Here is an 18,656-nt window from a genome sequence, read left to right as displayed (position 1 = left end):
AACACTTGCCCATCACACTGGAATCAAACAGCTGAAATTCCTCTTCTGCACGTCGTCCTGGTAACAAGACCTTCGCTTGAAAGAGCTGTGTTGGACAAGGCTTGCATCTAAAAGTTGCAGGATGGTAGATCTCGAGGACTAAACCCGGAAGTTGGACCACTGTCTCCATACGAGGAGAAGACACTTTGAACGCTGGCTGATTGGAAGGATTCGGCTGTAGATGATTTGAGATAACTAGAACACAAATGTATGAATTCTTGTTTTCTTTTTCATTCTCACCACAAAAACCAAAGAAAAATGAGCAGAGTGTGTTCTGGAAAGACATCTTCTCTGGAAAAGGTTCGAAACGGGCACAAATAGAAAGGAGCCTTCTTCCATCACATGAGAAACAATCCTGCAAAACGCAGATCCAGATGAGTTTCATATGATGTTCAGCTCATTTTATCCACGTTCTTTTAGCTCTACGTCGTCTGTTTATTTTTTAAAATGTGTTTATGCATAAAGGGACATTTATAAATAAGTTCCTTTCGCTGCAGTCGGGTGGCACCGTTTGATCTATCTGAAGCGACATCGGCATAAATCACAACATTAAAAAAATGAGCACAAGCATCCTTTGTTACATGATTAGTGTTTATTTAAAATACTCCATTTGCAAATCCTTGTTTTCAATTAAAAAGATAAATTTCACAGCTAGTAGCCTACATAGTAAGCAAAAAGGAAAGGAAGGGGGGGTGGGGAAGGGGTGTCCATCAGTCTCTTCTTCAGTATTTATGGTGTGTGTGTGTGTTAACATTGGTAGTGTTTAGATGAGTGAAGGAGCGAGGATCTGCTCACTGAGATGATGTCAGGATGGCAGATACAGGATACTCAGGATACTGGAGGCCAGACTACGTGCCCCCCCCCCCATTATGTCAACCCAATGGCCACAGAGCCACTGTGAACAGGTGGTACATGAATATAGCTGGACAACAGTCCTGATCAGACACGCAGCAGACAACAGCTGATTGGTTGGTTTCCTTCAGACAACTCCTGTTGGGTTTTTACAGCTAAACATCTTAAAATGTGAAACATGCTGGATGGGAAACGTTTCCCCCAAAACACCGCGGGTAAACAAACCCCATTCCAATTATCGCTCAGAACATTTCACATTTCTTTTGCCAATTTGTAAGACTGGTGATGTAGATTTTTCAGATTGTTAATTAATCCCAAGAAAAGATGGAACCATAAAAAAAACTTTTTTAAAAAAAAAATCCCTAAACCCACCACGGTTGTTGTCAAAGACCCAGTGAACAATGTACATTTTCTATGTACTTTACTTTGTCATTAAATGTCATTTAATCTGAGAAATGAGTCCAAGATCCACAATTTCATCACTTCTTCAACATCGTTGTTTTTGCAGAGAAAGAAGAAACGAGTGAAAACAAATGGAGAAAAAACCTTTATGAACTTCCACAACCATCCATGTGAGTTTCAGAGGAAAACATGTTTCATAGTTGACACGAGGACATAAATAAACCTCAGAGGCTGTTCTGTCGGAGAGCAAAGCGTGATGTAAAGACAAATTTAAAAAGTGAATTTATGCGTGGAAGCACAGCAGGGTGCTGCTGTCTGAGACCGTCGTCACATGTAGTGGGTTTAGTTTGATCAGAACAGACTCGTGTGATTGGTTAACCTTCAACACACTGCTGGCGCATGAATGCACCGAAATACAGTAACACAGCTCACTGTTGGTGAACCTGCAGGGCCACATTTAGAAGACAGTGATGTGTCTGAAGGGGAACTGTTTGAGTTAATACTCAACGAAGAGATCATTGCTCTGTTCGTCTGCGAGACTAATCGGTATGCAGACCAAGTAAAAGAGTAGGACGATCGAGTCGTGTTGCTTTTGAAACAGGTAGGCATGATTTTTTTTCTGTTTGTGAAAAAAAAAGCAGTTTTATAAGGAAAAAACATTTTTTATGCAGTGTGATGAAGGTTAATGAAAAATTGAAAAAACTCACCGGCTCAGAAAGTCTTCCCAAACATCCCTTGGTGCATTGCGACCGACATATGAACACATACAAGGAAGGATTTTGGTAGTTTGACTTCTAGCTTAACTTGTTCGCGTAAACATTTCAGTAATGTTGTTCATCAATGTTAAAAACAGGTGCCTGGTTTCCATGCTGCATAACGTCACTGCAGCACAGAAGCTCTGCGTGGTCATTTTGCTACTTTTTTTCAAAAGCTCTCCATTTCCACCATCTAAATCCAGTAAATGCTTTTAGCCCAACATGCCAATCCTTTGTAGGTTTACAAGCGACCTCGTCGTTCTGTCTGTTGTGCATCTTCTGCAGGTTTTTAGCTGAAAACAGTTTCCTGTTCTGGCCTGGACCAGCATGGCAAAGTGAGCCACCTGCAGCCATACTCTCTGTGACACAACTCAGCACTCTGAGGTGCTAAACTTTGGCACTGTTTGATTTCACGGTGCTCGATAATGAAGCTGATGCTGTTAAAAGTACGACTGACACAAAGAAATCAGAATTCTGCGAGGCTAGAACGTTGGCTTTGGATTTTTCCTGAGATTTTCCGACAATAACTAAAATGCAGAACATCACCAGCCTTTTTCTTTCCGTTTAAATTCAATCATTTCGTAACAATTTCCTTTTGATGGCAAAATCTATCCCACATAAATCAACTCCTTCATTGTTCGATACTTCCTCTGTCAAATTAGGGACAAGTAAGAAATAAATAAAACTGTCATAAAAACAAGAGTTTTGAAGTTAAGTTTCATCAATGAAGGGACACCCCGTTGTTTCAAGTCTAATGCTTGTGCACCTCTACAGCTGTAACGGTGTGAGCAGGTCGTTTTCAGCCTGAATCCTGCCTGATGCGGTCGTGATGGCGCTGTAAGGTCGCCGTGTTTTGAAGATCAGACGGTGTGTGGCCTATGAGAGCACGGCATTGGAGCGGCGGATACCGATCAGGTTGTCTGCACTGAGGGATCGTCTCATGGCTGCTCGGCTCAGGTCCTTGTACTTGTCTTCACATAATCTTGAAATGGCCTAAAAAAAAAAAAAAAAAAAAGTGAACATTATTGTTAAACAAATAGGTCTGTGTGTTTTCTAAATTTAGTTTACACTACACATTGTGTGGCTTTTGGGCTTCATGTGGTTTACCAAGTTTTAAAAGTGTGAAAGGTGCAATAATAAAAAAAAAAAGTTTAAACCACTATATTGTCTAAAGGCAAGCTGGCAGGAAGCGCTACAAACACAAACTGCTCAGTTTCCAGATCTTAGAAGCAACACAACTTTTTATTTGGTAAATAAATATCAAGCTGGTTTGTCTAAAATAAAGAAATGAGTACAAATAAAATCTATGCCATCTAGACAAGATCTTCCTGTAATATTTGAGCTTTCACATGAAGCATTATTTATGGCAAAAAGGTGGTAAATATGACCAACTTCACGACACTCTTGCTGCACATTAATGTGCAACTCCTGGATGGTTATCATGCTTAATATACTCTAAAGGAATGACCAAATTCAGCCCATATAAAAAACCAAACCGAGCAAAACAAGTAAATAAACCCTCCCCCACAACAACAAGAAAAAAAAAAGTTTTCTGTTCGGTTAAAACTAACTATCGACCACGCCAACAGGGAGGCAGAGGTTCCGCAGGCAGCTCACCTCTAGTTTCTGGGCACGCTGATTGTTGAGGGGCTCCAGGGGGAAGCTGAGATTGTTGTCATCAGCCAACTGCCGCAGGTCAAAGTAGTACTTGGCGTAGACGCTGGCTGGCACGTTGATATTAAACTGGAGAAGCTCCAGGAAGTGGCGCTCCATCTCATTCCTGGATGGGAGGGAGACATCAGAGTTATTCAGGACAAAAAGCCTCTTCCCACAGTAAATAGCAATAATTACAACTAGGGATGCGCCGATCCACTTTTTAGAAGTTCCGATCCGATACGGATATCTGAAATGTGAATATCTGCAGATACCGATATTTGCCGATACCAAATCTGTTTATGTGACCATTATTGTGACTATGGTTATTATTGCTGTTATAAATGTGTAAGATTTCATTATGTTGTAATAAATTATCCTTTCTGAAGTTACCTCACCAATACAAATATAATAACATTACAGATCTAACTATTTCATTAAGTTTTATTCTGATTTGGCACATTTTACCCAAATACAACTTTACATGTGCAATTTAATACAAAGATCTCGCTTTTAGTGTAACAAAAAAAATGTCACAATTTCCATTTATTTCTTTTAAAACATGTCCGAAGCATGTCATCAAAGATCTGTGCTAGCTTGACTAGTATATTAGGTATCGGTTGTGGTATTGAAACACTCAGTACACACACATGGTATTGAGCTGATACAGATACTGATATCAGTATCGGTGCATCCCTAATTAAAACCAACACTTCTTCATGGACTTTGTGATCTTGTTCTAATTAAAATCAGCAAGTTTTTCTGGAGTTTAAGGGAGCTAAAACTTCTGCTAGTTACAACACAAATACATTTTCCCTTCATTTAAATGTCGCATGTCACCGTGTGCTGCTCGGGCTGAACTGGGACTATGTTGTTCTCCTGTACAACAGCAAGAAGGACAATATTTCTCTGATACATGGTCATCCTGCCAGACAGAAGTCATATCTCATCCCAAACTTGTACATCAGTCATTTGTTGGGGAAGCACTTCTAGAGATTGAATCTTCCACAGAGGCTGCAGGTAATCAAACATGCATCTCCAGACACTCTGCTGGAGTATCCCAGACTAAAACCTCCATCATACTTCCTCATCATCACAGTCACGAGAAAATCTAAGGGAGGTGGTCACCAAGGAGACAGCATCCAGGAGGCTTTGTTGGTCTGTAAAGGTGGAGAGAGTGCGTATGAGTGTGTGTATGTGTGATGTCTGGTCTCCCGGGGCAACTAATGGAGCAAGCGAGAGCCGGGGCCATTATGTAGAAGCAGTGAGAGCACTTGAGACCCTCCCCTCCATTTCTCTCTGTTTCCCTCTCTACTCTTCCTCCCATCCCGTGGTCCAGACCCGAACCAGCTCACAAAGACACTTCAATAAGCAGCAATGAAAACAGAGCAGAGAGCACGTAGGTCAGACGCATATGAGAGGCGAGCCAGGGAAGCATGGGGGCTCAGACAGTGAACACACATGCAGGCGCGGCGCGCATCTTTCCGAATCATGAAAAACAAGACAGCACTCTCAACCTCTTTTACACACAGACACGAGGAAAGCAATTGTAGGAAATAAAGCAGAGGTCCTCAAAGAGCAGCCCCTGGCCTCTTCATTGGCTTCGAGCCAGACGGGCCGAGATGCTGCAGCTTCCACTTATTCCAGCGCTTCTTCTGTCTGCTTAAAGTGCTTATTATATTCCTTTTATTGGGGGGTTGGGTGGGGGGGGTGGCAAGTCCGAGAACGTCATCATAACTATGTGGCATCAACATGACAGAAAATCCACAGCAATAAATGTATAAATCAATCTAAATACAAAAGTTCATTTCATGCTTAAAAATTAGCTGAACTTGTTTAAAACGAATAAATCAAAAGTTCATTTTATTTCATCTTTATTTTACCAGGAAGTAACTCGAGATAAAATCCATCTTCTGGATAAAAGGCCAGTGCAGCACAGAGAGCAAAACGCAAAACGTACAATTAAGGCAGCGTGAAATGATTTAAAATCAGATCAGGAATAGCAGCGAAACTCTTCTGTTGAACTGTCTGGACAGCTGTAAATTCACATGAGGAAAGAAATACTGAAGCTACAGAGATGTTTGTAGATTACTCTGCAACCAGGGAGCAGCCTGGGGGTTTCTTGTTAAACAGAGAACTCTGTTAAGTTTGGTATTTCTAAAGCGCTAATGATCAAAAAGTCATGTCATTAATCAACTAGGTGTCCATTCATTTAGGTGGACGTCCACATCTGAACGTTATGCATCTCAGTCTTTCAGTGCTTCGGGTCTCTCTCCTCATTCTTCCTGCATTTTACTGGACGCTACTGAAACACATTAACTCCAGTCAGAACTCTATCAATGTAAAGAGCTTTGGTCGTTGTCTACAGACACACATTCTGCACGCGTGGACTGCAGATCATATGTGCTACACAATTGGGACATAATTGTACTCAGTAACATCTTCCTGCCTGTGAGCCAAAAGTTAATCTTAACAACAAAACAAAAGACACATGTGGAGTATTTATGAGGTTTGTCAGAGGAGCTACGAGTGAGAATCTACAACATATATAAACATATAAACATTACACGATGCTGTAAACTGAATTAAAGTGTTGATAAAGTCATCTGATATACAATAAAACATCAATAGAGAAACATAACATGACGCTGAATGACGCTTTATTGGCTTTTTTTAAAATTTCCTCTTGATTTCCTTTTAAGATCCATTTCACATTCATGCTTATAGCTCTGCTGGGCTAAAATGGACGCTATGAGCTTTCTCTAACTGTTGCCATGGTGAATTTTAAGTATCAGGACTCTACTGATGATGCCTTTTTCTTTTCATTGATATCAACGCACACAAATAATTCAGAGTTTACTTCTGGGTGGTCTAAAGTCGGTCGTCGAGGGGCATTGTCGTGCAGGTTTTCAGTGCATCCCTGCTCCAACACCCGGCTTACGCTGAATGGATCCAGCAGACGAAGTTCTGCACAACGACTGATTCATTGGAGACAGGTGTGTTGGAGCAGGCATGCGTGGAAAACCTGTAGGATTGTGGCCCTGGAGGACCGGAGCTGGACACCCCTGGTTTACATACTTAAAGGTTGACTTAACTAACTTATCAACTTGGTTTTGAACCAACAACTCAGTCTGACCATCTCAGGGTTCACACGTTCATACACTCAGGTGATTTTTTTCTGCTTTGTGAAACAGATCCCTGGAGAGACTAAATGCAAACCTGCACCGCTTCAGGCAATATTTAGTCTCTCTATCTCCCCTTTACCTATGATTGTAAACTAATGCTTTACACAAATCTGTAAAATCTAATAAAAACTGATGGAAAAAAAATATAAAGAAATATGTTTTTTTTTGCCCAGTTTGTTTCCAGATTTGGTGAGTGAAACTAGATGGAGTCAAAGACATTTCTGTCCCATCACAGGGTGTGAAGTCCCTCCCTCCTTTGAATCCCATTCATTCAGACTCTTTATGAAAGACTGAAGTGAACTCACATGTCCTCTACAGTGATGTCTTTTAGGATCTGGCAGTAGTCGACGTTCCACACAGCCTGGTCGTCCCAGACCTTGGAGGCCAGCAAGATGGCTCCTAGGACGATCCGCTTCCAGTTGGCTGGGCAGATATCCAGCTCAGCGTAGGTCAGCAGGCGCTCCAAATACACCTTGAAGAAGAAGACGTCCAGATTTTAACGGGAAATTTACTTTTTTTTGGCAGATGATTTCTCAACAAGGATCCAATAAGTTTCCTGACAAGTGTGAAGAACAATCATTGATCATTAGATCTATTACTTATGTTTTTATTTCTGTAATCCAGAAAGAAGATGGCAGAATTACATCTTAAGTCTGTCATCTTTTTTTTAATTCCATCTAAACAAAAACAACTTCATTTAATAAAACAATGAAAGTTGACATGAATGAACACCGATGTGTAAATATATCAGGTTTTAACTGCTGGCTAATTTCAATCTGTTGTCTATCAACAAGCTGATGTTATTGATCTGCTGTAATAATAAAAAACAACAGAAAATATACATAGAATTACATGATTAAAAAGATCCCTGGAGAACCCCAAACGGCACATTCCCCATAACAAAGTGGATTAAACCAGTCAACAAAACAAGTCATAAAAATGATAAAATGCATATTGTAGAGTGTTAATACAGACACAGATCACTCATGACTGCACACCTGACTGGACCTGAAAGTTTTCTAATTTCTCTTCAATACAAACGAACTGGAGCTTTCTCTGACTAAAGGTGGTAAATTATTCCATAACAAGTTCCCCCCCCCTTAAATGCTTTATTAAAAACCACATTAATTCTCTCCACAATGCATCAGTACCATACACACCTTGCCACAGCCATTTGTCTGGCACAAGTCTGATTGTAAGACCTTACTGCCCTCTGGTGACCAACAACAAATAATCTGCTGTGTTTTTGACAATGCAGCTGAGTTTTTTTTTTTCTTATCTCATGAACTGCTGCCATTACACACGGCACTGCCCTAAATATTTGCATGCACAGATAAACGTTATCATGCATAAAAAAAATCTCTATTAGATAATGATGCCCAATAAACATGACAGAACATTTCCACAGCCGTAATTCCAGAAAGACTTGCTTACAAGTGTGACGATGGCACATTCTGCGGTGAGCTGTGCAGCACTGAAGAGCGTTCTGACGAAGCGGTAGATCAGCTTGTGTTCTGGGTCTACATACGAGTAGTCGTCTGGTACTGGCTCTCTCTGAAACACACGAGCAGATGAAAGATGAAAGAGGGACTTTGGACGTCTTTCAGAAACGGTGTCCTAGAAAAAGCTTGAAGCTGTTGTGATGACTGAGTTTTAAGCAATTTAAAACCACAAAACTATCTGATTATTAATGATGCAGACGCCACATTGCTTCCAATATAAATAGATTAGCGGAAAACAACTACTGCTTGCTTATTAGGCCCCATCAATAACGGATAAGCGAAGAAGGGGAAATTTTTCATGCTGCATTTTGTTGTTTTTCCACCAAACAGCTACAAACATGATTTGCCACCTCTTATAGATGCAGATGATCTTCCTCGTGGAACAAATGTTCCTCCGCTGAATAAAAACAGTCAACCTTTTGATCTGATCCTCCTTCTGGTGCGTCCTCAATGATATTCAAGAGATCAATTTGTCAGAGTATTGCCTGTGTTATTTGATCTTTTTGTACGATTTTTTCTTTAATTCAAAGAAACTGGATTTGTGAGCGAATGAGGGTTGGACAGTGTGTGTTGTGTGTGTGTGTGTGTGTGTGTGTGTGTGTGTGGTTAGATTGGATCAAGACAATTTGGAGACATTCAGTTTGTTTAAGAAGTGCCATGAATAATAAATAAAGATTCACTGAGCATATTTTTCTGCTTACTTTGAGTTTCATACTCACTCTAGGTTCTTCTTTTCCTTTTCAGACGCCGCTACAGTAATTCCTCTGCGTCCACCTAACCCCATCCTCTGCATCCTCTTCTATTACCCACTAACTTCTTGTCCTTTATCATCTAAATCTCCACTTTGGCCTTCCTCTAGGCTTCCAGCGTTGTAGTTCAATTCTTGTACAGACCAATTCACCATCCCTCCACCTTAGTCTGACGTCTCTGACTTTGTCTTCAAAACATCTAACATGTGCTGTCGCTCTGATGCACAACATTCCTGTTCACCTCCTATAATCTTCACTCGCAAAGCGGACCACAATATTTTAAACGTCCTTCACTTCCTCCCTCAAACCAGTCACTGGAATCACCACCACCTTTTACACCTTTTCTTCTTGTCCAGGCTATTATCAAATCAAACTTTATTTCTTGAGCACTTTTTGCCACAGGCAACACAAAGTGCTTTACAAGATAAAACCAAGTCATAAAGATTAAAACAAACAGTTGATAACAAGAATTAAAAAATAAAAAATAAAAAAACCTGGCACTTCTCTCCATCCTGTTTTACACACCCTTTCACCTCTTTTCCACACAGTTCATTGCTGTTCATTTTGTTTTTAATCTAGCTGAATTTTCCTGCTGATATGGAACAGTTTCTGCGTCCATGTAGCTGCTGAAAATGTGCTCTGTAACTTTCTGACTTTAAAACTGCACGCTCTGGACTTGTTCGACGGCACAGTCACATCCATTATGTGCATTTCTAGAGCTGGTGCTCCAGCAGCATCCTGAGGCAGATTAAACTTTTTTTTTCTTCTTCTGGGACATCCCGTGATGTTGCAGTCAAGTTTCACTTTATGCACCAGGTCACGCACTAGTAAGTGGAAATAAACACACCGGCCATTTTACACTTGTACTGTGGCTGATTCAGCAAAGAAACAAGACGACATTGTTGGAAGGAGAGAGAAGAAGAGAGAGAATGAGACAGAACAAGAGTCGAGATAGGACTGGATGCTGGCTGGAGAGAGCACACAGGACAGTTAAGATGAAAGATGGAGGCCTAATTTGTCATCAATAGCGGCTGCATCACTGTGAAAACGACAAACAATCCTTTATATTGTTTATTTGTGAATTTTTAGAAAACACTGGTGAGAGAATTCCAGTTAAAGCTCCAACTCAGAGAGAAAAAAAAACCTTATTTACCGCTGCCAAGGAGGTTATGTTTTACCCGGCGTTCATCTGTTTGTTTGTGTTCAAGATAACTCAAAAAGTTATGAACGGATATTCATGAAATTTTCAGGACTTGTTGGAAATGTGAAAAGGAAGAAATGATTTATCTTTGATGGTGATCCAGATCACTGTTTGGATCCAGGAACTTTTTACAGGCCTTGGCGGAGGTTGGCGCTCTCTGAGTGCTTTTCTAGTTTCCTATGAAATAATTAATAATATTGTTGTTTTAAGTGACATCTCTTTAATAAGCTCATGAATATTTGCTCATGTTTCTAAATTATGCACCCTTGTGATTTTACGTTTTCATACGCTGAGACCATTTAACTCTTATTTATTTCTCCCTACTTTGCTTTATCCTATTTATAATAATCTTATTAATCCATTTGTAGTGGCTTTGGGCGAGCTAGTCATACATATTTGTACAGATTTTTGTCCTCTGTCATGTCACACAGTGCTGTTTTATGCTTTCAGTTTCCATCTGTACATCTGGCACTTATTTGTAATCCAGAATGTTAATCTGAAAGCTGTTTGGATTTGGTTAAACTGTCACAACACAAAGCAAACTTTTTAATCACGTCACTACATTACGCATGACGTTTCAATCTGGGTTGCCATGTCAGGTTGCCATGTCCCGGATCATGTCTGAGCCGCAGTGCTGGACTCCCATAATGAGCTTGTAAAGCAGGTGATAATAGTTCAGAATGAAAACACACATAAATACAACTAAAATGCCCAAACAGCTCATGGTTGCTCAGAATGGATTTGTCACAAAAAAAATAACAATGTATCAAACTTCTGCTTAAAACGAGGCTCTAATTTAGCTTTACTGATACTAACAGGTGTGATACATCACATCATCACTGAGATACTCACTGATAAAGGGTGCAACTTCTCATCAAAGATGTCCAGTGACCTGTCCGAGTCCCTGAAGAACAAACAACACCTTTCATTTCCTGCAGTGTGACATAAGTTCAAATGAAATGATTACAAGGGGATTAACTCAAAGATTCACACCTACCTGTTTTTGATGTGGTAGTATATTGCTAAAGTGACACTGTGGAGAGAATATTACAAATTACGTTTTCATACCATACTTCAAACAAACTGACATAGTCTAAATTAAAACGTGAATGTCCAGTGTTAATGAAACGTTCCCACAGCAAATCGCCGCCCCAGACTAACTGTGACACCTGTTTCTGTCACACATCCCTGAATGTATGACCTAAGATTACCACGCTGTGATGAAAGTGAATTTTCTTATGAAACATGAGTTACTTTTGGACAATGCTGCACAGTGAGTTTACAAGTCAACCAAATCTCACCATTTAATTGTGCTTTTGAGGTTTGGCTGGCTGACCGTGCTGTCGTCTATGAAGATGGTAGAACAAGAGCTGTATTTCTTCGATAGCGGCCCGGGAGATACCTGGAGGTGGTGAAATCACACGGTTAACATCAACTATTCAGGGGACACGAAGTTATGTTTTACAGTCATCTGTGCAACTGTTCACATCTGCATTTTTCCCCTGAAATTTCAACAATATGTGTTCCCTGATCAACATTTTGAAATAAATGTACAAATCAGCAAGTAGAAGTGATGACTTACATGACTGATATGGTTAATGTGGTTGCTTTTCCTTTTGTCTCGCACTGCAGAGGAAAAAAAAGGGTTAAACATGAGCAAACCAAAGGCAACATCAATAACAGGGTTTCAGCTCACCAGATCATGTTTAGGATGGTTATAAATCAAAGACTTTTTAATACTACATAAAATATTATCTATACTCTTGTTGATAGTCAAACTGCTGCAAAAAACCCCAAACAAATAAGCAATGCAGCATATTATTTATTCATACATTAGATTAAAATGTTTATATTGTACATGTTTTCTTTGATACACTGATCTTTAAAAGGGAGTAACTATACGCAAATTCCACCACTGTATGACCAGCAGCTCTTACATCGCCTGGCAAGAGGAAAAAAACAAACAAAAGAAAACTAAAGTATAATAAAATAAATAGCAGAATGCTTAGTTTTTCAGCATCCTCTTGTGTTGATGATTGAAGAGCTGGACTACTTCTACTCCAGTCTTCTCCAGCTTATCCCAACATTTTTTTCTGTAATGATCTTGAGTTTCTGGACTTTGTGATGCCTGATTAATGTGTGAAAATGATTCCTTATTCTCCAGTTAATTCTGCTTTTGCCATTGGATCATGTCACCACCATCCCAACTAAAAGCAAATCTGGGGAAAAACTCAGGTAGTCTGATGATTTTGAACAAAATAATCTTGAAGAACAAAGATCTGACCAACTAAAGCACCAGTTTGTACAGCAGACACTGAGCATTGTGAGTACGCCCTTCTTTCACTGGGTGTAGCTGTCATATGATGTTTGTATTATTTAGTCGCTATCTGATGTGTCATATTCCCACTGAAATGCTGCAGTGGTAGACTACCTGTTACTGCAACAGAATTCATCAATACGCAGCTCAGCAGTGCTGTTAATGGTTGTTGATATTAACATCCTGTGTGTTCAATCAGTATGAAACTAAAGAGCCAAAACAGACAAATTATCTCCACCAAGGACATTATCTTTTTGCCTGTGTTCATCAGCCTATTTGTTAGCACACACAATAAAAAATAAATTAAAAAAAAAAAAAAAAAAAAAGCGTGGATTTTTGTGATTTTATTTCTGAGAACTGGTCTTGGTCTAAATTAGATTCTATTTCATTTTGGGAGTGATCTGGAAGAAATTGTGGATACAAATTTTTTTAAAAAGGATTCTTCACAATATGGGTGTTAATGACCTGACTGGTGGACGTCTGTACTCTCTGTGTGCTTTTCTAGCTGTTAGTTTCCATGCCACATGCAACCGTTTTATGAAAGGATGTCTGGTTGGTGTCGTCACGATGATGAATGTGAACGAGTGCTCACCATCTGTCTGGGACTTGCTAAGGAAGATGGTGCTTGCTCGGGCGTGGTCTGATGGGTTAGCCTCCAAGGCCAGCTCTGAGGAAACAAAGTGTACAAATAGCCATTAAGTGGGGCTGGGAATCAAATTATTCTTTATTCCACATTTCAGGGGTAATCAGGGAACTCAAAGCTAAGATTAAACAACCCAATGAGAGATATCAGTATAATTCGTCCAATAACTGTCCTTACATCAAATCAAACTTTATTTATAGAGCACTTCATCACACTTAAAATACAATTCAAAGTGCTTTACATTAAAAATATGATGAAAACGACCCCCCCCTCTCTTTTCCCATCACATTTACGTGACCATAAAGTTATCATTGTACCATGTATATATATGTAAACATATAGACACATATAAACATAAACACACACACACACACACACACATTTATGCCTACGTACATAAAATAGTGTCTCAGAGCGCTGTTCTCCTAACCCCCACTATTTGCATCAGGAGAACTAATTGATACTGGGAACACCAGAGAATTGATATAACAAACAATCAAACATAAATACAACATGCTTTAATCATGTTGTTATATCAATAAATTAAAAATATATATAAATCGGACCTAGAAACATGGAAATATGAAAAAAAAGGCAGATTGTAAGAGTTTTGATAAAAAATAATTGGCAGCATGTCCCAGGTGGTTCCTGATTAAAGTAAATACAGTTGAGATGCAATTACATTACGTTCTATTCTTAATTAACATTTTACCAGGTATGCAGTCTAGGTATAGATAAACCTGTCAACAGCATAAATTAAAGTGCAAACAAAATATATAAAAGAAAATGTGACACTGCATAAGCATCACTTAGAGATTCTTTCTTCTACAAATCTCTGCAGACGGCACGTTATATAAACCACAGGGGATTAGGTGATGGAAGCATTTGTGGAGCGAGGACAGTGAGGAATCCAAGGAGGACTGCTGGGTGGATTTTGACCCTCATCCGGCCAACAGCTGGTCTCGCCAGCGTGTCACAGTTATGTCCACGATTGCATGAATGGAATGAACACTGTGCATGTCTGGGAATCAATGAAGAGGCGACACAAGGACTGATACTACAAAAAGGGAACTAAGGCCAAAATCCAAGAAATATTTGAGATGCTTTCCTGATCAGGGGCCTGCATGAGATTAGGATTTGAATCTGTAACAGTGAATACAGTAAAATCACTTAAGATAATACTTCATGCACATTTTCAAAGTCTGCTGGACCATTAAGACAAAATCTTTTTTTACTTGGATTGCACTTCTTTCATCAGTTAGCCATGGTTTACATATCAGTATTGTGATGCTTTTGTTTACATTGACAATGTCTGACTTCATGAAGTGACGCCAGTGGGATCAATATGATGCAGCGGCTACCTCAATACTGCCAAGAATGCTCTCATCCTCAGTGCAGTGTTGGCAGCAGGATGGCAATAAACACTTGCGGCAACTTGGCAGCAATCAGAGGTGTCTGTTTGCATACTTTTCCTACAGTAGCTTAGTGACTTGACATGTGTGTACATGTGGGGGTCTTTCACTAAAATGTTACTAGGGCTTTGACGATATGCTTTTGTCCTGATTCGATTCCGATTTTTTGGGTGCCAATTTGATTTTAAATTGCGATTCTCAAAATTCTCCGATATTGCTGATTATTGTAGATTAAAAACAAACAATGATAAAACTTTTTTGGCTAGTAATTTTTCTTGATTTCAGACAGAAGAAAACAACACAGTAGCCAGACCATCATTCTGCTGCTATAATGCCCAAGAAGACAAGTAAAAAGATCAATAAAACTAATGAAAATGACAACAACAAAAAAAATTTTTTTATAGTAGATTAATTTTATTTAATTGAAAAAAAAGATTTAAAAAAATTATTTTAAAATTATGAAACAAAAAATCCCGATGTTCGATTTGATTTCCCCCACCCCTAAAAGTTAATTTGCTTTTTAAACCTACCTTATTACATAATTTATTGAATAAGATAAACTTCCCTTAAGGAAAACAAATATAGTTGTGACATCTCCTGACCCTGCATAGTTGCATAAAGTTATAAATTGCCATTAAGTGAGTTGTAAACACCTACCTTCAGGGATCTCTCTGTCGCTTATATGCTGCAGGTAGGGTACGGTGTTGTCGTCGCTCACTTCGGTGCTGGTCTGCAGCTCCTCCAGGCGCTCTGCGGGCTGCCTCGATGGGAGTTTGGGGCTCGACTCGGGAGAGACGCAGCATGATACCGTGTTACCCATTCCGTACTGGGCGTAAGGTTCACACTATTGCAGCAAAGTCCAAGTAGTGCATATATTTGTAGCTAGCTAAAGTTAGCTTTCTCGAGTCTGATAAACATTCCCAGACGACAGTCAGTACAAGCACGACGCTATCTTTTCGTGCTAAATCGCCGCAGTCCGACAACTCCCAGGAATTGCATTCCTGTCCATTTGAGGATAAGCGGGTCCAGAGTCAAACAGTTGCCCAAAGAGGCTCGCCTTAGCGAATAAAATCAGTGTCGGCTTCTCGTGTGATCTTGCTGTGACAATAAGCAGCTGTTATCTAAACACCAGTGGTCGCTCGTCTTTTCATTCATTGAACAAACTTGAGTTTCACCGCTAAGTAGCTTACTAGCAGTATCGAAGGCTAGCTAACAAGTTAGCTTTTTTTCTTGAACTTTTTTTATACACCACATTAACTCCGCCTTTTGTTCTCGTGTAAACAAAATATATTCTACAAAATCTGTTCTTCAAGAGTTATTCAACACTTATGCCAGCAAATACTTTTAAAATGACAGTTGTGGAACTATTTCGCGCACAACTCCTTACGCTCGGCTCCGTGAGTCGCTAAATCTAGCCCGAGGATTTTGCGGCCTCCAGGGAAAAATCCGAATAAAAAGCGAAAGGGGAAGGGAAATTGCTGGAAAAAATATCAGTGGAGATTAATTCTGAAGTGGCTTTTTCCAAATTCCCCACCACACGGACAACGCTGGTCCTTTCTCCGGACTCCCCCCATCACAGTCTCCACCCTTCCAGATTTGTGCCGCTAGTAGACTCCGATACCTCCGCCATCTGTTGCCGGATCTCACAAGCGGTACTACTTGGCATCGGTGTTGTAGCCCCACCTACTATCTAAGTCTAAACGCTGCCATTGGCTATCAAACGAAAACGACAGTTATAGAGAGCTTCTTATTGGTTAAACAAGCTGTCAGTTCGAGATTATCGAAACCGACGAAGCGTATTTACAATGCTACTATTTTTGTATCGTCACACCCATTTTTGACAGTGAAAACTGAAGCCTGTTCGCTATTGCACGATCTATCAGTCAATCAACACACACTACTTCATTCAAGCAATTCACTTCTTAAATTTGAAATTCTGAAATTAAAAACGTGAAATTCACAGGATTTTCAAATATTAGATTAATACACTGTGAACAATGACATCTTTATAATAATAATAAAAAGTCTAATTCTTGGCAAACTTCTACATCAGTGTTGCTTATATACAAAAATATCTTTTAACATATTAAAATGTATGATTGTATTGAACAGGTTATACCAGAATTTCAGTGTAATTTTTAATGTACAATTTACCAGGTACTTACAACCAAATATTGGATTAAGCAATCTTGGGAGACAAAAAAAAAAAAAAAAGTATTTCTATGTCTTTAATTAAAACCAAAAAACAACAAACAAAAAAGGAATAAAAATAAGAAAATAAAATATTTAAATTTAAATATTTTCCCTATGAGTTTACAATAAAAAAAGGAACATGATGTGATCTACTAAAATAAAGACAAATAACTAATTTATGTGACTTACACAAGAAAATACAGCACAATCTTAAAGAGCCGTTTATTGTGACATAAGTTTTTACAAAAGAGAGATGTAATATCAGAGTAACAGCACTTTGAAATAATGGGCTGGTATATTTTTCCAACAGTACAGTTAAAACAAATGTTTATTGAGTCATTTTGGTGACCTTGTCTCGATAAGATAATATACCGTACATGGGCATTAACGATTGTAGCCTATAAAATTGGCAATATATAAACTAATCACATCAAAAGTTAGAAAAAATGTCATTATTACTTTCCTAGAAATAATATATTTATACTTTTACACACGCGGATATCAACCGTAACATGCAGAAATGAGGCCCGTGGGTATAAACAATCCTGTCACAGAAATGAAAACACAATTGTGTCATAGGAAAACTATTGTGCGATCACATCACAAAGTTGAACTCACCATATCAAATGAACAGAAAAAAGGTTATTAATATTTTTTTTTCAGCACCAGCACTGGGTGTGGGAATCACAAAGGGTAGAAATGATTGTTCTTTCCAGGATACACTCCAACTTATCAGTAAATGAGATATCGTAATGGCACTGGTCTTTGAAACTTTTAAGTGCTATCAAGCCTTAAACACACCGTGGAAGCTGTAGCACCGATCACAATTATTACTAAATATTGACTTCACAAATGTTTAGTTTCCTCTGAAGGAGGCTTTACAATTACAGACATACAAAGAGTGCTCTATCAGAATCCATGTCCTGAAATCTGTTATGAAAACTTGGAGTTTGTTTTGTCTGTAGATTGCTCTAAACTACAGCATGGTAGAGCAGTGAAACAGGGACATGTCCCGCTTCAGTACGAGGACTATCTGCCCCCACATATCACAAATTCCTTTGCAGTTCATGGGGGAGGATTTAAAACAAGACAAATGATCTGCAGCCAAACTAAGCTTCTGAGGATGAATTTAGGCTCAAATCTTACATCCATTCCTAACGACTAGGGCTCCAGATTTCATTCTGCAATGACACATGAGAAAAAAAAACAAACTGTTTCCGAGCCAAAGTCGCTGACTGGAAAGTTTTCTTCTAAAATGCCACATAGTTTTGTTTAAAGATGATACAGGCAAGATGAAATGAGCGAATGATTAAAACCTGATTCAGATATGTTTTTCTACTACTGGAGCCAAAAACAAAAAGATTTATAGTAAAAATAAATGCAGTTAAAAAAAAAAGAAGGCACCTTTGAAAAGAAATGTTGCAATGTCACCAGATGCCTTAAAAGATATGAAACCATATACTGCTGTAGTTGTTTGTTTCATACATAAATCATATGAAATACACTCAAAGTTCAGAGAAAAATTCTATGAAACTGATTCATGTGGTGGACCCCATCACTCCTAATAAACATCACCAACAATGGCCTTTCTCATCATACCCTAGCTGCCATGATGCTGGTAGGCCTGGTGGTTTACATGAATGCACGCGCGCACACACACACACATGCCAGTACATTGCTTTGAATTATACACTCAGGTATTTTACAAATATGCAAAGTTGTTTTCATACAAGCCATAAGAACATTTTCATAT

At 39.0% G+C, this 18,656-nt stretch overlaps 1 protein-coding gene across 1 annotated transcript; it reads right to left on the bottom strand.

Annotated features, from left to right (window-relative positions):
• Positions 1-620: 620 nt before the first annotated feature.
• Positions 621-16,330, bottom strand: ccnyl1 (cyclin Y-like 1). Its single transcript, XM_079254158.1, has 10 exons — positions 15,368-16,330; positions 13,248-13,322; positions 11,921-11,964; positions 11,640-11,740; positions 11,336-11,371; positions 11,191-11,242; positions 8,321-8,440; positions 7,192-7,358; positions 3,666-3,828; positions 621-3,041 (listed from the first exon to the last, which is right to left on the bottom strand). Exons 1-10 carry the CDS (start codon positions 15,528-15,530, stop codon positions 2,925-2,927), a joined length of 1,038 nt encoding a protein of 345 aa, XP_079110284.1. The 5' UTR covers positions 15,531-16,330; the 3' UTR covers positions 621-2,924.
• Positions 16,331-18,656: the final 2,326 nt, after the last annotated feature.

This window comes from Telmatherina bonti (assembly GCF_933228915.1).
Source record: "Telmatherina bonti genome assembly, chromosome: 15".
Lineage (NCBI taxonomy): Eukaryota > Metazoa > Chordata > Actinopteri > Atheriniformes > Telmatherinidae > Telmatherina > Telmatherina bonti.
The sequence above is the reverse complement of the archived record's forward strand: the minus strand, read 5'-3'. Positions and strand labels throughout refer to the sequence as shown.